This window comes from Eumetopias jubatus, unplaced genomic scaffold, assembly GCF_037043125.1.
Source record: "Eumetopias jubatus isolate StellerSeaLion01/CBP00866 unplaced genomic scaffold, mEumJub1_p1.0 scaffold_1, whole genome shotgun sequence".
In the NCBI taxonomy this organism is placed as follows: domain Eukaryota; kingdom Metazoa; phylum Chordata; class Mammalia; order Carnivora; family Otariidae; genus Eumetopias; species Eumetopias jubatus.
Genome location: NW_028274807.1, coordinates 213193719 through 213213987, shown reverse-complemented (window position 1 = coordinate 213213987; position 20269 = coordinate 213193719). Strand labels below are relative to the sequence as shown.

Below are 20269 nucleotides of genomic sequence, written 5' to 3'. Positions count from 1 at the left end.
CAGCTAGAAAGTACCACCTATAAACCAAGATCAGGTCCCCTCACCAGACATGGATTCAGCCAGTGTTTTGATCTTGGACGTCCCAGCCTCCAGAACTATGAGAAATACATGTCTGTTGTTTATAAGCTGCCCAGCTTATGGTATTTTTGTTATAGCACCCAAAGTGGACTACGACAAAAGCCAAACTGGAAATGAGCCTGACACAATGTCTGTGCCCCAAAGAGCAACTGCACAGGAGGGAGAGAGAACGGCTCTCAGGACCGCTAATATCCAAGTGCTTTGTTACCAGCACTGGGAAATTCAAGTCCACTCAGGACTCGGTTTCCATAAAGAGTTCTCCTGAAGTGGCCGGGGTCCATGCCCTCCACCCTCGGGGTCCACAGACGAAGCAAGAATAGGGATGAGACCTCCAGTGGTCACAGCTTCAAGGGCAGAAAAGAAGACTGGCTTTAGCTCCCCAAACCGGAGGTGGGTGCCCCACAACACACAGGCAAAAAGCAAGCATCTTTTCAGGAACTGGTATTTATTATCAAAGTCATATTCGATGTCAACAAGATGCCACAACTACAAAAAAAATTGCGCACATTGCAATCTCAATGCAAACAGTCAAATGGAACCCCAGTCATTAAAAAAGTAATTCAAATTACCCCAAAAAGCAACTGAATTTTTTAAACATCTTTATACATCCAGCCAACAAATTAAAATGGTTAACAAGAAAAAATACAAATTCAGAGGTCTGGTATCGATGTTTAAAAAAGGCAACTGCTTAAGCATTTCTATCGATTCGAACATCAATCTCTCGGCCACTCAGCTTCATCCCATTCATCATCCGGCAGGCTCTCTCAGCCACCTCTGGCGACTCAAACTTAACCACACCGCACCCCTTGGACTTCCCGTTCTCCATCTTGATGTCAGCATACAGCACGTGGCCTGGGCACAGGGAGGGAAGAAGAGACCACAACTCATCAGGCAAACCCAGAGCTCAGCCTCAGTCTGGGCTCCACTCAGTCCAGATCACCTGTTGGATTTCGGTGGACAGAGTCAAAAGGGAGAGCGGCCCTGGCACACGACTGCTCAGAACACAACAGCCGGAATCCAGCGACTATGGCCCTCAGCCATGTTGCCATTCTTCTGCCAACAGGACAACAATCCACCCATGATAAGCCTTCCTGGCAGCTTCAAATGCATACTCGTACACTCAATAAAGTTATAAAGGGGGCTGTGTGAAGCCAACCTTATACATGAGTTTTACAGAGGCTTCATCTTCCAGACCCCACACCACAGCATTTACGAGGCCATCGTGATATAATGGACGCTTCTGTACTGTCCACACACAGGCTGCGTCCTATCTCACAAGTGGGTTTCACATATTCATTCAAGTACTGGTTAAGCATCCAGGTATGTGTCAAGCATCACCATGAAACAAGTCTATAGGGGAAGAGCTAAGGACATGACCGTGTAGCCTATGCTAGGGGGCCCTCATTTCTAAAGCCATTAACTCAACCCAAGGGAAGGTCAACATCTAGAGGGCTTCTCATGGGACAGCTCTAAAATGCTAAAGCCCACCAGAAGGTAAACTCTTGCTATAATAGCATGAAATAAAGCACTTTTGGAGATTGACACTTGCAACTCAGGGTTCAGGGACAGGAGGGAGATGAAATAGGAAGGACTAAGTTACAAAGGGGCTAGTGAGTTTCTCTTGTTGGCAGATGGGCACCTCCAGGCATCTGAGGCAGGGCAGCAGCCTGATCCAACCTGACTTTTCGGAATACCTACTACAATGTGGAAACTAAGTGGGGCGAGGGCAAGAAGGCACACTATGGCTCAACAGCTGCCCCAAAAGAAGAACCAGGAGAAGCAGCAAAGTGGTGCAATCTGAACTACCAGTGAAACAGGAAATGGGAAACACTGAGGAGGCCTTGACCCAGCAAGCCACCCAGACTTCTGGCTTAGGTCCCAGGCTCCCACTTGACATGGTTAAAAGAACAGAGGTGGTGGGAGTGAGGGGCAGAGATTCACCCGGGGACAACTTCACTTCCTTTCAGCCACACAATGAGCCTTTCAGAATGGTGGCCTGGTGTGCCAGGAAACCACAACCAGAGAGCCCCTCAGCCTCATTCACACAAAAGCTCACCCCTGGGAACTTCTGAGGAAGTGCTTTGAGAGGCATGAACCAACAGTGCGGTGGTAGAAAGCAACCTCATCTGTTTTTATTCAGCTTTGTCACGTAGAAGCCATGTGACCTTGGCAACGTGATTTTGCCTGACATCTGCAAAATGGGGACATCACCTCCTTTCAAAAACCATAAAAGGAGAAGGATGGGGTTGAAATGAGAACACAGGTGAGAAGTGTCTGACACATAAGAGGAAACTCAACAACTGGCTTGAATACTTGCACAGGCAGAAAAATGGCAAGTCCCATTGGTCCTCGAGTCATGGCAAGTGGCTGTGAAGACCAGGATGGGAGCTCCACTGCACCCTTCAAATGCATCACTAACAAGCTAAGACTTCTGAAGCCACAACACATGGAAGCACCTAGAAAGCCTTTCCCAAACACTTACCACATTCGTTGAATTTGTCTTTTAGCATCTTCCATGTAAAATCAAATGGGAGCTAAATGGAAAAGGAGAAACTGATGAGTGATACAACCAAATCCTAATGTCCTAATGCATAAACACCAGGGTCTCTCTGAGAGGAACTTTCAGGACTTCTTGTAACACCGAGAAATAGAATACCCTTCAAACTGAGATATCAGCAGAGAACAAAACACACCGGTCTGGAATGAGGTTCGAAACCGGCACACCAAGCGCACTCCCTTTGTGGCATTAACTGTCTAAGGGCGAATCATGCAGAGAACAGTCGCCTATGGTAAGCAGCCCACAGACCATTCAACAATAACTGAAGGTGGTCAATTTGGTATAAAGATAAAGCAGATATAGTAGCCCTTTGTCTCTGTCATGCCCAGGTGTAGTGGCTCTTCAAGCTAAGGGAATCAAGAAGCTAGGGTTCCTGAGCTCACTGGTTTCCACCTAGCAGTACGAAAACCCGGGGCTTCTGTTGCACAGAGTTCATTATGCTCTCCCATTCCCTCCTTATCCTACCAGCACCAGACTTTGGGGACAGTAGCAAGGTGGCCTTAAGTGCTTCTACTCTGCCTCCCTACTGAGGGCACCAACTCTGACGCCAACCCGCCCCCTCCTCCCTTTGTGCCTACCACCACCACCACCAAGTTGCTGAAGAACCACTTACATTTCTCACAAATATCTGGCAGGCCTTCCTGGCCACCCCAGGAGCATGGCCTCCAGCTCCGCCAAAGGAACCTGCGAAGCTTCCTCCAAAGTTGCCACGCTCCATCTCGATGGCGCGGTCAAAGCTGGCACCGCCACCGCCACCCATGGCCAGGCCCATGCGCTCAATGCCGGCGCCTAGGGCTGGACCCATGGCAGGACCCATGCGCTCCAGGCTGTTGGCGCCCATGCGCTCCAGGCCCATGCGCTCGAGACTGTTGGCACCCATTCGCTCCAGGCCCATGCGCTCCAGGTTGTTGGCGCCCATGCGCTCCAGGCCGGTGGCCATGCGATCCATCACGGGGCCCATGCGCTCCAGGCCAGCCCCCATGCCTGCGGGCACCATGCGCTCCATGCTCAGGCCCATGCGCTCGATGGCAGGGCCCATTCGCTCCACACCAGAGCCCATACGCTCAATGGTCTGGCCTACGCGGTCGATGGGCGCGGCCATGCGCTCAAGGCCAAAGCCCATGCCGGCACCCATGCGCTCCACGCCAGAGCCGATGCGCTCCATGGTCTGGCCCATGCGCTCGATGCTGGAGGCCATGTGGTCGAGGCCCAGTGGGCCCATGCGCTCGATGCCGGAGCCCATGCGCTCAACTGAGCCCATGCGGTCCATGACCAGGCCCATGCGCTCAATCTCGGAGCCCACACGATCCATGCCATGGCCCAGGCCTGCGCCCATGCGCTCCATGCCGGCACCCCCAATGCGGTCAATGCCAGGGCCCATCCTCTCGATCCCAGGGACACTGCCTCCACCTCCACCTGGAACAGGGACACAAAACACAGGCAGATATCAGGGACTTGCACACCTGTGTGCACACCATGCCAGGAGGGTGACCTGGGTGCAGAGGCTTGGGCACTTCACAAGCTCAACCCCAGTTCAGGAACTAAATCCCACAACAATTTATCATTAGACATCCCTCAAATGTCGACAACTGTTAAGGCGGGGTAGTGACGACATCATTCTTCCTATTACTGTGCAACAGCTAAAATTTCCATAGTAAAATTTTAAAAGGGAGAAAATCCACCCTGGAGAACTTGTGTCAACAATGTTCTCCATGTTATTTCAGAAGCGCTAGTACTTGTAACTACCTTTGTGAGCCATGGTTGTCAGTTCCTGAGAACTCTGAGGGTCTCCCCACCAAATTTAACTGAGAAATGCTCTCGATGAAGGAAGCTCAGAAACCCCAACCTCAGTTGGTCAGTCTGTGTGATGGATTACATGGATTATATGTGACAATTCCAATCACTCACAACCTTTACCCTTCTCCCAACTTGTCCCTCTCAGATGCCCTGCTGATGGCCAGTATGGCTGCATTTCCTTAGCACCCCAGGCATAAAGCAGCTAGTATACAGCCACGTAATTAAGAGATAAAGAAAACAACACCAATATAGATCCTCTATGTCTAGATGGACAGACAGCTACTTCCAGGGAGCCTTACTCTGTGAGGAATACCCCCAAATGAGCTGTGCGTAACTCTGCTGGCTTTGGAGGAAAAGAAGTCAATGGCACTGCAGAGTAGATCCTAGAAGCGGCCTAAGATCAGTTCCCAATGCCATGGTTCGGCTAGACACATGCTGGAATGTCAGCAATGCAGTGACCCTGTGAACCTGGTAACTCTGGACAAGGAGGGTATGGCTCCACCTCCAAGGCCACAGCCCACCACTTTTCCACCATGCAGAGCATCAAGGTCCCTCTCACTCAAGCTTCACCACCACCACCACCACCACCACCACCACCACCACCACCTGCCTCTGAAAAAGGTCAGCTGAGCCCACAGCCAGCCCATTCCTGACCCAAGCGGCCCAGTGCAAGATGTGAATTCAAGAAAAGGAGACTCAGAAGTTTCTGTGAGTCTCTGACTGACCTCACGTGTCACTCCACTTCCTCCAGGACTATTTCCTTAGTCATGCTGAATAACAGCACACCAAGTGGCAAAATATAAACACAATTTAAGAAACACAAGTTCTGCTCTGAGAGCAGAAATTTCTCAGAAACTAAAAAAAAAAAAAAAAAAAAAAGGGCAAGATAACTAGAAAAGGGCAGGTAGCATGCTCAAGAACATCAGAAATCAGGCTGAGCCCCCGGATGCCAAAAGCAGCAGAGAACAAGGGAAAAACGGTGCCCATGTGGAGTTTTAGAATCAGCGCACCACAGAAATAACCAGCAAGTGGAGTTACCAAGGAAATGCCAAGGCACTCAGAGCCATTGGGGGGGCGGGGGGAGATCAAGCTGACAAAAGAAGTTCATTTAGTTTTAAGTACCCATAAAAAAAAAAGGTGTGTATTAATGGAAGGATATAGTCCAAAATGTTTACAGCACTCATCACTGGGCAGTGAGATTGTAGATAATTTTTTAAAAAATAATTTTCTGAGTATCAGTACAAATGTACAGTTTAGTAAGCATTTGTTAGAAATGGAGCTACTGTACTTTTATAATTAGGTATTTACTTTCAGGAATTCACAATTTTATGGTATTTAAAACAACAAAGACCCCAAATTACATGGATATTATAATAATGACAACGGCTAACGCTTACGTAGCACTTATGTTGTGTATTCTCTTTTATGCATTGACTCATGTACTCTACACAACAACCCTATGAAGTAGATACCATTATATCCCCATTTACAGTATGGAAAACAAAGAGGTTCAGTAACTTGCCAAATGTCACACAGCTAGGACGAGACAGAGCTGGTTCCCACCCAGGCAGTCTATTTTAGAGCCCATGCTTTCCACCACTACACTCTACTATCCCCCAGTAATAACAGCCTATTCTAAAAATCAAAACATCAAAACTAAGCGTTTCCTACCTCCTCCCTGCTTTGCAATGATCTCTCCTCTCTTCAGTGCATTACTTAGGATTTCTAAGGAAATCAGGAAGAAAAAAAAATTAGCCAAATTTCTCTATGATAACAGAAATTTGTTTATTACAGATTCCAGAATAAGAATATTACTAATTTAAAAATAAAACAAGGAAGGGGGAGGGGTTAAGAAATACACACACAGACAGGATCATTTTACTAGAAAACTGTTAAGAGTCCTTGATGATGGGTCATGATACTAGGATCCCATGTAGCTCCAGAGTCTGAGCCCAGTTGGCAAGACCATCTGGGAATGCGCCCAGCAGAGCTAAGTAAGAGCCAGTGTGCACCAATGAAGTGAACTTAGAAAATCAGAGCAAGAATGGGGCCAGTGGCACAGTTTTCTAAAGCTGGTCCAGAGCCTCAGTACTCCGGCTGAAGCCTGCACTCACCCACCAGATCCAATCAACACCTCACAGTCATCCTTTAGCAAACTGAAGCTGTGGATATACTTACTGCCAAAACCCTGAAAACCAGCAGCAACTGCGTGCAGTGCTGAAGTATGACCTCATTAACAAGTCATGCATGGAAAGACTCCAGCAAGCTAAGCCCACCAGCCCCACCTGGAAGGAGCTGGGTGTGATGATGATTAAGTGACAGACAAAGCTTCAGGAAAATAAAAACCCCAACGCATCCAAACCACATCCAACACGTTGTCGAAAACAGAAAACACTGTTGCTTGTTTGCCCACGATTCATCCAAACCTCTTTATAAATTTTGTCTAATGCTGTAGGGTTAGTACTAGCTTTTAAAAGTTTCTTCTCAGCTCTTCACCGTGTAAAGAGATTTGTACCCACCCCCCTTCTCTGGTCACAAAGTGTGCTCAGCAATGTGGACCAATAGCCCCAGAGCATATCTAACTTTATGACTGAGACCACAGAGATTAACCCTAACCCCACAGCTGTTTCTGGTACTACAACTACCTGCTACAGGAAGGACGTGGGAAAGCATACCAAGAAACAACAGACCTCCAGCCTGCAAACAAGTAGGGCTTACTTATTCCGTGACACCGATCCTGCTCAGCATACCCAGGCCTAGCTTCACTTTCCTAAATCAGAACTTAGATCAAAATATTCCTTGCAAAAGCTTCACAATCGGCACACCACTGATTTGAAGAAAAAGGAAAAATTCTTTTCATGGGCATTCACAGACCTCCCTGACTCTGAACTTGAATCTTTCGACCCCAGGTAGACCCTCACCTCCAAGTCTCTGCACCTGATGCTGTCAGCCTTCTCTATCCTGCCAGTACACCCTCTATAGTTACACTGAACTCTGACACCCAGCCCCTCCAGCTTCAACTGCATCTCCTGCACGGTCTTGCACTTCTGCTCAGATCCAGTGTTCTCAGCAGAAAACTTCTATCAGCCACGTAGGAAAACGATCACCTTTGTGTGTTGCTCACCCGTCTGCCAAGGGCCTAGGAACCAACATCTTCAATGACACCCTCACTAGGCCACTTCTATGTACGGACGTCTGGTGCTGCCCTGAGTCACTGAGCATCGTCTCCTCAGCTGCACCCCCTTCTTCAAGATCAAGGACCACAAGTCTACATCCCTGCACCACCAAGTACAGTGGTTTGCAGAAACAAGGGCAAAGATCTACTGCCTTGATAGTAGAGAAGGGACACTGAATGGGGAGACACTACAGAAAGTAGCACCGAAACAATTCAACTTTCAAGTGAAAACCAGAAAGGAGAGAGAAATCAAGAACTGAATAAACAAAACAAAACAAAAAACCCATCCAGGTCAACTAGTCTGAAATCCCAACTTAAACTTAGACACCTTTTTACTAAATTGGGTCTGATCACAAGTAGCAGCAGGGAATTCCAGAACAAAGCCCTTTGCTCTTGCCCATGTCACTTTGGGAGGACTCAGGACAAAGAGACAAGAGAGTCTCAATCAGAGAGAAGGTGGCAAAGTAGCAGGAGACAGATGACATTTCTATTCAGGTCGGGACTGGAGGAGTTTCCTGTTGCCATGAAACATAATGACCTCACTAGATCCACCCCTTCTCCACGAACCAGGACAAGGCCACCAGCCTCATCACAGAGGTTGAGAGGCACCACAGTGTGGCAAAGAATTAAAGGCCTAAGGCAGGAAGAAGAGCCTATGGAAGCAAAGTCATGTGCCATCTTGTTCTTCTTACCCTCAGTATCCACAAATTGCTTTTTGCAGCCAAATGAAAAGTTTTTTAAATATTTTTAAAAATATCCTGCTGCCGGGGCGCCTGGGTGGCTCAGTTGGTTAAGCGGCTGCCTTCGGCCCAGGTCATGATTCCAGGGTCCTGGGATTGAGCCCCACATCGGACTCCCTGCTGAGCAGGCAGCCTGCTTCTCCCTCACCCTCTGCCTGCCACTCCCCCTAATAAAAAAATAAAAAATCTTAAAAAAAAAAAATATATATATATATATCCTGCTGTTCCAGGACACCAAAACACAATCAGTCATAGTAATAAGAAACTTTCGGCTAACCTAGTCACATAAGGATTATGAACTCATCCCCAAAATTCTAAAGCTTTGGGATTAACTACAATAAAACTAGTCAGTCATATCAGACAAGCACAAGGGGAAAAAAAAAAAAAGTAAATCTTCACTACCAGCCTAGTAAGACACAAGAAAGTCCTTCCAGCTACTTAACTGCCAGTAGGGAAAAAGAGAAACAAGTCTCCACCAAACAACTGTTTCCCTCCACTCTGAGGGACACGGTTTCTAACAGTTCCTGGTTTTCATGGAGGACACAACACAAAGAGGATGGGAGTCCCAGAAATAATCCACAGAAGAATCTGGTCTCACTGATGAGCTGGATGATCAATCTTTCTAGGACTTTCATAAATTCTAAGAACATATCTAATACAAACTTATACAAAAGGGCTTAAAATCCTCACACCTAACTCAATGGGTCCCCCAAAGACAGAGGCTGAGCGCTCTGAGGCGGTCACCTAGAAGCCTCACATCTGCACAGAATGAGAAGCAGGTGAAGATGGGGGAAGAGTATGGATCCACGCTCCAAATCGCCTTTGACAGACACAAACTTAAGAGCCCCCAACTGGACAATCTCTTTTGCACCATACTAATGAAGAATTAAGCTGGCGGATTCTCAGAAACATCTAAACTCAAAACGGGAGAGGGGAGAGACATTTACCGAGAAGTAAAGAAACTGCTTTGCAATCTAACCAAAACCAAAACAAGAGTTTCTCTGCACTTCGGCACAATACGCCAGGCCTTCCAGCATCAGAAAACTCCAGTTCCCTGAGGCCTCTTTTAAAGGTACCAGCAAGCACACCCTGCCATCCGTTAACTAGACCACCACAGTGCCCTGGACAAGGGAATTCACACCCCTCTCAGCAGGGTCTCCGAAACCTCTACCACTCCAGAGAGCCGGTGCTGGGTAACGCAGCGGTTCTAACTCCCACAGCAAGCAAACATCTTATACCAGTGCAACCAAAGAAGCCACCTGAAAAAACTAAAGAAAAATGGTTCTATTGATACCAATAAAAAATTCAAGGACCAGAAGTTTTTACCTAGGTCTAAAAAATGTTCAATTTTTTAAAAGACTATGGAAAAACAGCTGACTTTGCCTAAGAAAGAACCTCTGGCCTGAGGGTGAGCCTGCACCCCAGGGGGTGAGCCCCCGCCCACGTGGAGCCTTCTTACCCATTCCTCTGCCAAGGGGCTCGCCAAAGCTTCGAGACATTCCCATCTTGTCTCTGGCAAAGTCTCTCTCAAATCCTGCACCCATGCCACGCTCCATCTCTGTGGAGAAAAATATTACCCTAGGCCTTTCCAGGAATACCACTGTGTTTTAGACATGACAAGTATACTACAGGCACACAACAGCCGCCACCAAGTCAGCATGTCCACTCTTTCTATAGAGAAACCATCATTCATCCTTTTTTCCTTAAAAAGGTCACCTCAAGTGAATCCGTGAAAACTACCTACCTTTAATCCATTAAGGACTAACTGACAACTTTCAGGAAAGCCCCCCATGAGTAAGGTACACCAAGCACCTGCTCCTACAGCAACCGGCGTGGGCGCACGCGGAGTCAAAGGCAGACTGCGGTAGCAGCTACCACCTGCCCGGTACTTCCCACGTGCCCCGCCCCACCCAGGGCTCTAGGTGTGCTAACAGTTCATGGAATCCCACAAGAGCCTGCAACATCACTGCCCCTTTACCAAGAAAGAGGCTCAAATGCCTTAGTAACTTGACCAAGGTCACATGCCCGGTTAAGCGGTGAGGCAAAGGCTGGAACCTAAACCCGATGCAAAAATCCATGCTCTACTAACAAAAGCACATCCACACACAATATAGAAACATGCCTGTATATAACGGGACATCTCTCCTAACACAGGTAGTTTCATCTACACAAGGATGTTGGTAACTTCATTATTTTTTTTCTATGCTGACAGCCAAGACTTATGTTTTGCAACAATCTTTTAAAAAAAAAGGTCTTAGCTTCTATGGGGAAAAAGCCTTACCACAGCTGTAAACTGCTGGAGAAAGCCTTTGATGATCCCATTATTGGCTACTTCTTTCCTCTAAAGCAAGACTTAAGATGTGTATCACACTGTGTCTCCCTCCCATACTGAGAGGTCCTTGAAAACTCTAGTTAATGTTGCTCCTTAAAAATCAGGTGCTATATAATGATCACCTTTTATCGCATAACTACCGAAAATAGTTATATGCAGCTCAAGTCCCTATACTTTTCAATGAAGTGAACAAGCCTACCAAAGGGGTGGAAGCAGGCTAGCCATTATGAATTAATTAGAAAATGCAGCAGAGGGGCGCCTTGGTGGTTCAGTCTCTTAAGCGACTGCCTTCGGCTCAGGTCATGATCTCCGGGTCCTGGGATCAAGCCCTACATCAGGCTCCCTGCTCAGCGGGGAATCTGCTTCTCCCTGTCTGCCTATGCACCAACCCCCTTCATGCTCACTCTAGTTAAAAAAAAAAAAAAAAAAAGAAGAAGAAGAAAAGAAAACAGATTTTAGCAATGGTGAACTTGCTATTCATAGTCTGAATAGACCCAACTGAATCTCATAGGTTGGTGGCATGCCATCTGCTGAAAATATAACTAACTTGCGCAAGCTTGCATGTGGTAGGCAGAAGGGAAATCCCAGAGCGGCACTGTAATGGACAATGCTCTGCTGTACTCCTTTAATCCCTATCATAAGGGCATAAAAAAGGCAGCACTCCGCCCCCTTGAGATAAGGAAGTCATATGTAGGTATTAATTTGTCAGCAAAGGCCCTCAGAACTCATCTTCCCAAACGAAAACAAAAAGAAAACCAAACAACTTATCTTCCCAACGGTCAACAGGCTCTACAGTTCAGGGAACCCTCTGTGAATTCCAATGTACTACCCAAAAAGAGTTTTCCTTGCCAAATATTGTATCATATCATTGTCTGGCATTTGATGACTTTTTAATTTGTAATTTTTAATATCCATTCTATCAGGACTTGACCTGTACTGTTGACTGGCCGAGACTGATTTCTCATCAGTCTGAGGTCAGCACCCACGACCTTGGTGGATGCATTACGGTCACCAACTAAACATTAAATTAAATCCAAAACATCTTTATCAACTTTTCCCCTGATAAAGTTGACTGCACTCAAAGCTCAGAACACAGCTCAAGTGGAAGTAGAGCATTCTCTGTTGTCTACTGCAGAGGATGATGAGGGAGGACTCGAAGTACCTTTATCTCGGAACATCTAAGAACACTGCATCAGAACACATCCTCCCACTGTTGCTCTCCAGGAGAATGAGCACTGTGAACCTTTGATCACCAGGCCCAGAACTGTGACTGTGGCACTCCACCTGCCAGATTACCAAGGACTTTGCTCACACTGCTCAGCACAGCCCCACCCCTCTCCATCCACTTCTCAATGACATCACTCCACTGCTCAAACGAAAAACCCCATTTCCTAATGACTCATCTGTTTTGAGCAAACACTTTACCAAGCCAGACTCCTCACCTTTTATTAGAATTCCTATACACATTATGAGCTACAGGCTAGCCTGAAAGTACACTGGAAATGCAGACCTTTGTCCCTTTCATTCCTAACGGTGAGGACTTCCTCATATCTTTTTATCATCATCTAGAACAAGGCAAACCCATGAAGAAGGGCAGTTTATTCATCAGAATTTTCCTTCTTTCCAGTTTGACAGTTATCCTAGGAAGAGACTCGCTTGCTCTATTCTATCTTCACAGTAAAGATACTGCAGGTCAGCAAAGAAACATTTAAATGCAAATCTTTAATGACTTTCCATCCCAGGGAAGTTTGTGTTTAAGGGAAGCAACATCCCCACAGGTGGGGGTCAAAGAGTCAAACCAACCCCCAAAGGATTTCAGAAATACAGTCGGCAGGGTTTCTCAAAGCACACTCTACAGGCCCACTGAGAAGGGGATGATGCCCATGCTGGAGTCAGTTCTGAAAGGCAGGATCACAGTGTGACTAAGAGCCAGGCTCTGGAGCCAGATAGCCGGGATCCATATATATCCCATTATAACTAGCCATGTGACCTTAGGCAAGTCACTCTCTGGGCCTCAGTTTCTGACAAAATGGTGATAAAAGTACCTACAAATCATGTGGTTCTTGCAAGGACTAGATGAAAAAACAAACTGTTACTATGATAGTATATTTCTATTAAGGGGATGAAAGCTCCGAGTGATAGTACACCAAAATTTGCACTATGTAAATGCTAAATTAAATCAACGTCTCTGCTCACAACTCAGAGTTTTATCAGAGCAGACGATCAAGAACTGATGCACTCCAGCACTCCAGGAAAGATATGAATTTGATCAAAAACTCCAAAGAAACTAAAACTAATCCCTTACACTTGAAGACAATTTTAAAATGAGCAAAACATAACCAAAGATATCTACAGGATGCTTGCTAGTGCTGGAGACAACAAAAAGCAGTTATTTTTATTGGGTAATTATCAGGGAGATTCAGAACACAACACACAGTTTAGTGACTAACGGGATTAACACCTACTAGGAAGTCTAGCTTCTGGAATACAAACTTGTGATTTTAATAACATTTAAGGCAATTCAAAAACATCGAATTCAACAGAAAAGTGGAAGGGGCAATTATTCATTAAAAATGGGTGTGCTGCCTCAAGGTCGCCCAAGAGCCAACAGCTAGCAGGGGGGGGCAGGTGGAAGCAGGAAGGAAGCATAAGTCTTACCGTTTATTCTGCCCATGTTCATCCCAGATCCAAATCGACCCATGTTTTCCATACCACCACCAAAAGGTCCCTCCATGCCTGCAAGAGACATTCGACATTCCCATTTGAGCATCATTCCAATGAGACAGCTCCAACTCATCAGGAAAAGAAAGATTTTTTCACAAGTTTCACCCTGGGCATTTTCTGCCAAGAACTTCCTTACCAAGTGTAAGGGCTTTTGGAGAAAAAATGCTAGTGCCCTCACCTAAAAATCACCATCTTCAAAAAGCTAATCTGATCCAACCCCCTTAACAGACAAGCAAAGAGAGGCCCAGAGAGATGGAGTGATTTGCCCAAGGTCACAGAGCTAGTTAGTGAGAAAGCCAGAACCAAAAGCCAAGATACCCAGTGGAAAGAGTGACGGGAAAAATTAATTTCTAGACTCAGTTTTTGGAAACCAAAGTGAGAATTCATGCAAGGCTTAAGGGAAAAGAAAGAGGAACGGTGAGAGAAAACCATACCTAAAAGTGATTACATTTGTACTTCATTTTAAATCTCTTACCTCCCATTTTATTTATTCCAAATCCTATGCCTTCCATTCCCATTCCTTAAAAAGAAAAAGTCAATGCAAACTAAAATTATGTCAAAGCAGTAATGTTTGAACTTAAAAAGCACAAGTAATTCCAAACCAGCAAGTGAACAAAAAACATCCCTGGTTATGAATATATTTTAATCGACAAGGCAAAGGAGGACAGGGGGGGCTCTACCATCTCACCTGTCAAACTATCACATTCCAAGAAACTATGTCTTTAACAAGTCTTTAACAAAATAATCACCACATGACTCAAAATTCTTTACACATACAGTTTTAATAAATAACTACGTCAGACCATTTTAAACATGATATATAATTAGCCAGTACAAACTGGAGAACACTCACTTTTTTAGAAGCTTATTTTAGGGAACATTAAGTTTAAAAAGATAAAACTCTCTAAATAAACAGTTCCTAAAAACAGTGAGGCTTCCCTCCCCACCACCCCTTTCTTCTTAGGCATTAGTTAGGGGGCGGGGGGTGGGGGTGGCAGTCAAACTGATAGGGCCATATGAGGTCATGGTCCAGGGCGCTGAGGTAAGCCCAGAGTTTAATCTGGGAGGGAGACAAGGGATATGCAGAACTGACAGTAGCAGGGTGAAGGGACATCCTCCCTGCAATTCAAAGGATTTCAAGAGAGACCTAAGACTACCGTAGTCTAGATGCCGTATCAACACCAGGCGAGAGCCCAAGGGGTGTCTGGGTAATAAGACTGTGGCAGTGCTGTGGTCCCATGGTCAGGAGACCTATAGTCTCTGTCACTAACTGACAGTGTGACCTTGAGCAAGACCAACTCTCTGGCTTGCCTCCTTTTATCGAACAGCTTAACTACCTCAGCTCGGAAGGTCATGAAAGGATAAAATGCAAAGTATAACAATTTTCAAAAAAAGGATTCAATTCAGTAAAAACACAAAATATTATTTTTATCAAAATGAATCAGAGATGAATGAGGGAATTTTGCCCCCATTAAATCTTTATTCCATTTGAAGTACTCAATGTCCAATTATCCCAAGAGTTCACTTGACTAACTTCCCCAGACACCTCCAGTCAAAGTACACTGTGGTTCTCACCTGCGGGTCCTATGTTTCCCATGCCAATGCCTTTATTCAGGTGATTGGCATCAATAGGCTGTCCTCCTGGGCCTAACCCCATGCCAATACCACCAAGTCCATCTGAAAAGAAAAGAGAAAGTTGTAAGTGTAGAGTCCACTTAGAAAACCGTAACCTTCCAAGGGAAAAAAAGCCTTTGTTTACTGTGCTGTAAATGTCACACTCCATTCCCATCCACCCACCTCCACGGGCAAACCCAGGGCCTAATTCAGAATTCGGCACTGGTACACTTGGGAGCTATCCCTTTCAAGGCATAACTTTTCATACGCAATTACAGATTAGAGTTTGTGATATGTATTAAACAAGCACAAGTGAAAATCAGTTACTTGAAAATTACAGAGAAGAATTATGAACCCACATGTTAAGAATCACAGATACTTATTTGTTTCCCTAAATCTCGAATTGAGAAATGCGTGATTAAAAAAGGCAATTAAGGGGAGCCTGGGTGGCTCAGTCAGTTAAGCATCTGCCTTCGGCTCAGGTCATGATCCCAGGATCCTGAGATCGAGCCCCGCATCAGGCTCCCTGCTCTGTGGGAAGGCTGCTTCTCCCTCTCCCGCTCCCCCTGCTTATGTTCCTTCCCTCTCTCGCTGTGTCTCTGTCAAATAAATAAAAATCTTAAAATAAATAAATAAAATAAAATAGGCAATGAAGGACATTGGATGGCCAGCAGCGCAAGTATGCCCAACCTCCACCTCCCAACCTGGTAGCCCAAAGGACTTTTCCCAAGAAAATACAATGCTATAGAACAGCAAATTAACACACTGGGCATACACTATTCTCTGACTCCACTGTGGGCCATTTTCCTAACAGTGAACCTAGTGTATCTTCTGCCCAGAAATCTTTCTAACCTGTGGATCAACACCCAGTCCACTCTCAACTCCATGCTCCACACACAAGCAGGGATGTAAGAATACAGACTGGTCTCAAAACAGCCAACAAAACCTGATAGTGATAGCATCACATTTGTGATGCTCTGAGTGACCCTGGTCTGAGGCTTAAACCACGACCGGGTGAGACATTTTTAAATGGAAACCAAGCTCATTAAAAACAACAACAACAACCACCCCCGATACCAGTTCACAAATATTTAATCTATTTAACAGCCCTGTGTTTTTAAATTGCACAGAAACAGCAGCAAGAGATCACCAAGGTTATTTACTCCCCAAAGCAATCTCTGAAACGTGCTAGGAGACCAAAAGTCATGGATAATGGGATCCCTAGGGCCTAGTGTGTGCCAGCCAAGGCTCCCAAATAGCCCTCTTCCCACCTCCTCTAGGCACAAAAGTCAACAAGAGCCATCGCCCTGATCCTGAGTGATCACTGCCAAGTGGCCACACTGATTAGGACAAAGAAATGTGGTCCTTCTCTAAAAAATGTTTATTTTCAACAGATAAGCCATCTTCTACTCTTGAAGCCACTGACCTCCCCTCAAAACCTGCCTCCATTGTGCTTTCATAATATTAAACCACAAAGGCATTTGTGTTTCTGTTCTAGTCTAGGCTCCCATTCAATTCAATCTAATGGGCCTTAGGCCTGAGTCCCTCTCCAGACCAGAGACAGTCCCTGGTCCTCTGAAAAGATCCTCCCCAACTGCCCCACCTGGTAGACAGTTCTCCCAACATAGCACAAACAAGCTCTCCTCTCCTGCCACTCAACCCCGTCTTCCTTCTGACTCCCCTGCCCTCCCGCTGCTAGAAGCCCTCACTCTCACCGCTACCTATGCTCAGGCTTCACTCAGCCCTGTGAGCTTGCCAAAAAACATGCCTAGGGCTTCACTAATATGCACCATTTCCATCTGTGAGGTGACCAGTCACTTAGCCTTCCCTGTCGGACACTCTTTCACCTGGATGTTTCAAGAGACCCTATATAAAAATTTGGATTGTTGTACTTCACATACCATAAGATGCATCCAAAGTGTATAGTTCATTGAGTTTTAGCTTAGTTGGAGTTACATTACAACTACTGCCACCATCTAATTCCGAAACACTGTCATCACCTCAAGAACAATTCTCCACTTACCCCTCTCCCCAGCCAACCACTAATCTACTTTCGGTCTATGGGATTCACCTACTCTGGACATTACCTACAGATGGAATCAAGGTTCATCCACGCTGTGGCAGTTATCAGTACTTTGTTCCTTTATATGAGTAATAGCCCATTCTATAAATTTACCACATTTATTCATTTATCAACTGAAATCATGCTACTAGGAACATCCGTATATAAGTTTCTCTGTGGACGTTGTTTTCGGGCCCTTGGAATATACCTAAGGGTGGCACTGCTGGGCCATACAGTACTAACCAATCTCTTCTGAACCCAAGTGCAACCTGGTTTTAATTCCCTTTGCAGTTTCTGGTTCTTCCTTCCACAGGATACTTTCAAAACACCCAACTACATCCTCTAGGATGTAGTCTGCCTCACCACAAAAGTAATCCTAACAACCTTTCCTAAGTTGTGAATCTCTGTTCATTTCTCACCCTGAAAAATTTATAGAAAAACAAAAACCAAACACTTTCTGAAGCTTTCCCTTAAGAACGATCAAGGGAACTGCAGAATAACATGGCACAAGCTCAAGGGTAAGTGTAGTTTTCTGGTTGTTTTTTTTTTTTTTTTAAGATTTTATTTGAGAGCGCAGCAGCAGAGAGCACAAGCAAGGAGGAGAGGGAGAAGCAGGCTCCCTACTGAGCAGGGAGCCCGATGTGGGGCTCGATCCCAGGACCCTGGGACCATGACCTGAGCCGAAAGCAGAGCTTAACCGAATGAGCCACCCAGGTGTTCTTTTCTGGTTAGTATTAATCAAATTCAAAACCTAAGCCATATTGAGACTACTTACGGGGAAGTTGCTGTGGACGCTCAGGAGGAAAAAAATCTCCCTTTGGTAAGGCCCTTTCATCCTGAAAAAGAAAGTGACTAAATCTCAGTATTCCTTCCTTGAAGCAAAGCTTTGCAACAGCAAAAGATGGAAACAACTCCCAACAATAGAGGACTGGCTAGAAAATTACGACCCACCTATGCCATGGAATAACACACAAGTGTTTAAAAAAAAAAAAATTACGGAGAAATACCTTTTGTGTAAAAGAGGGAAAGATAAAAATATACATCCATATTGCTATGGGGAATGAATGGGACCTGGATATGAAGTAAGGGCAAGACTCTTACACTGTATCTTTTTCATGCTTTTTGACTTTTAAGTCACTTAAGCAATTAATCTACTCAAAAACACAAACTGAATGTTTAAGGTAACTACGATACCATACCCTTTTACAGTTCCTTTTATTTTCCTTGTGAATTTGAGCCCTACCTAGATTGTCCTCAGCATGTTAGTCATGCTTGTATTGATTCATTATTACCCATGGCAGAGCCACAGCAGGGCTAAAGTTTATCACTGAAGTACTTCAGAAGAAGTTTTAAGGCTGTCTGAATCAGACTTAGCATGTTCACAACAGACAAGACACTGGCTAAACATTCTAATGCAATACTATGAAAAGTGGAAACCCATGTACATAACCATCTTTGAAACTGATCACTTGCTTAAAGCAGGATATTCAACTGACCACCTGACCATGCCAAAAAGAGGCAACTGCGTAAAGAATATCTGAAGAGCTGCACATGCAAGCAAAAAGTTGTTTGTCATAAATTTGCTCAACATACTGCACCCTATTTAATGTAGACTGATCCATAAATATAGCAGAGTGCCTATATACTTTTAATAATCCCATGTTTTTCCTAGACTTATTTGATTATACAGAAAGACATCCTATTAACTTACCATTTTCACGTGCATTGGTCTATCAAATAGCAGTTGACCATTAAACATAGCTGATATTACAATTAAGGTTATTTCTTGCAATTCTAAAAACACGCACAGCAGGAGAGAAATACAGAAGAAAAATACTCCAACTACTACCAGGGCCCCTAATGAACTTATGAACCATTTTGATTTTTCATTATACTTTTAAAATATGTGTTTCTACAATAAGCATAAAAGCAACAATAAATAGAACTCAAGGGTAGGCAGGGGAGTAAATGTTAGCTTATTCCTCAGGTGTAGAGCTTCATTCGTATAACCCTAACTTCTCACCAGACCATCCTCCTAAGTACTGGCATGAGTTTTCTGTAGGAGTCCGCTGGGCCAAGTATTCCACCATCTTTTGAAGTACCATGATTTCTGCCTAAGAGACACAGTAACAGCCTTATCTGAGTTTAGTCACTGTGTTCATGTGTGGCGTTCTCCATTGTGACTACAAAGATATTACTCTAGGGCCAGAGAGAAGTGTTTCTTCTAGAATAAAGTCAACCCTTTGGAGAAATAGGGCCAAAGACTTATATATGAAATAACAATGGACTTTCTCTCCAGAGGCACATTCTTTATAGACTTCTCCCTTCAGACCAAACTTCTCTAAGAGAGAAGGCTGGAAAAGACCACTCATGGGTGTGTTCCTCTTCTCTCTCTATGCAGTACTGAATCAATTCCAACACAGAGAACTAACTTTTAAACTCCACAATAACGCATTCCCTCCAGTCACTTAGGAAACACTAACACACAAAGTTACCACTTCCCCCAAAAAACCTGTATTATTAATACAACATTTAGGCCAAATTGTTCACCAAGAGTTGAACTCTGATAAAAGGATACATATAGCTTGCACAGCTTCAATGGATTGTTCAAAAGTAACAGTGCCTATTCCACGACTTTTTCCATCTTTATCCTCAAGAATGTCTGCTCGGACCACCACACCAGCCATACTAAAAACTTCCTTCAGTTTCTTCCAGCCAACTTTATAATCCAGCTAATCAAGAGAAAGTAAGAGAAAAATCTCAATGCAGACATCTTTAGAAAGAACATTTTCACCGTATGAGTGCAGTATGCTTTGGCTGGAAACAAACATTTAAAAATAATATCAAGTTATTTTTATTGTACTAGGCACCCAGCAGCCTCAGTCAACAGAGCATGCAGCTCTTAATCTTGGGGTCGTGAGTTCAAGCCCCATGCTGGGTGTAGAGTGTAGTTAATAAAAATAAAAATCTAAAAAAATAATAATATATAACAAATAAATATACATAGATAAATGGGGTGCCTCAGTGGCTCAGTCAGTTAAGCATCTGCCTTCCGCTCAGGTCATGATCTCAGAATCCTGGGATCTGAGGCCCTCGTAAGGCTCTCTGCTCAGCGGGGAGTCTGCTTCTTCCTGTCCCTCCCCTCCCCCAATCAAGCTCTTGCAACTAAATAAAATCTAAATAAATAAAT

At 44.8% G+C, this 20269-nt stretch overlaps 1 protein-coding gene across 7 annotated transcripts in view; it reads right to left on the bottom strand.

Moving 5' to 3' along the window:
* Positions 1-506: 506 nt before the first annotated feature.
* The window catches only part of HNRNPM (heterogeneous nuclear ribonucleoprotein M), a 39051-nt gene continuing 19288 nt past the window's right edge, over positions 507-20269 (bottom strand). For 3 of the 7 annotated variants that reach the window (XM_028093158.2, XM_028093162.2, XM_088017689.1), the window contains 10 exons: positions 19658-19811; positions 18791-18840; positions 17855-17915; positions 14979-15080; positions 13879-13923; positions 13338-13415; positions 6104-6157; positions 3249-4051; positions 2561-2612; positions 507-930 (listed from right to left, as the gene is read on the bottom strand). In XM_028093158.2, coding sequence (XP_027948959.1) covers positions 767-930; positions 2561-2612; positions 3249-4051; positions 6104-6157; positions 13338-13415; positions 13879-13923; positions 14979-15080; positions 17855-17915; positions 18791-18840; positions 19658-19811 — 1563 coding nt within the window. In that variant the 3' untranslated portion in view covers positions 507-766. Of the gene's footprint in view, positions 931-2560; positions 2613-3248; positions 4052-6103; positions 6158-9806; positions 9906-13337; positions 13416-13878; positions 13924-14978; positions 15081-17854; positions 17916-18790; positions 18841-19657; positions 19812-20269 lie in introns of all 7 variants that reach the window. The other 4 variants (XM_028093156.2, XM_088017686.1, XM_088017681.1 and 1 more) reach the window with 4 other exon arrangements.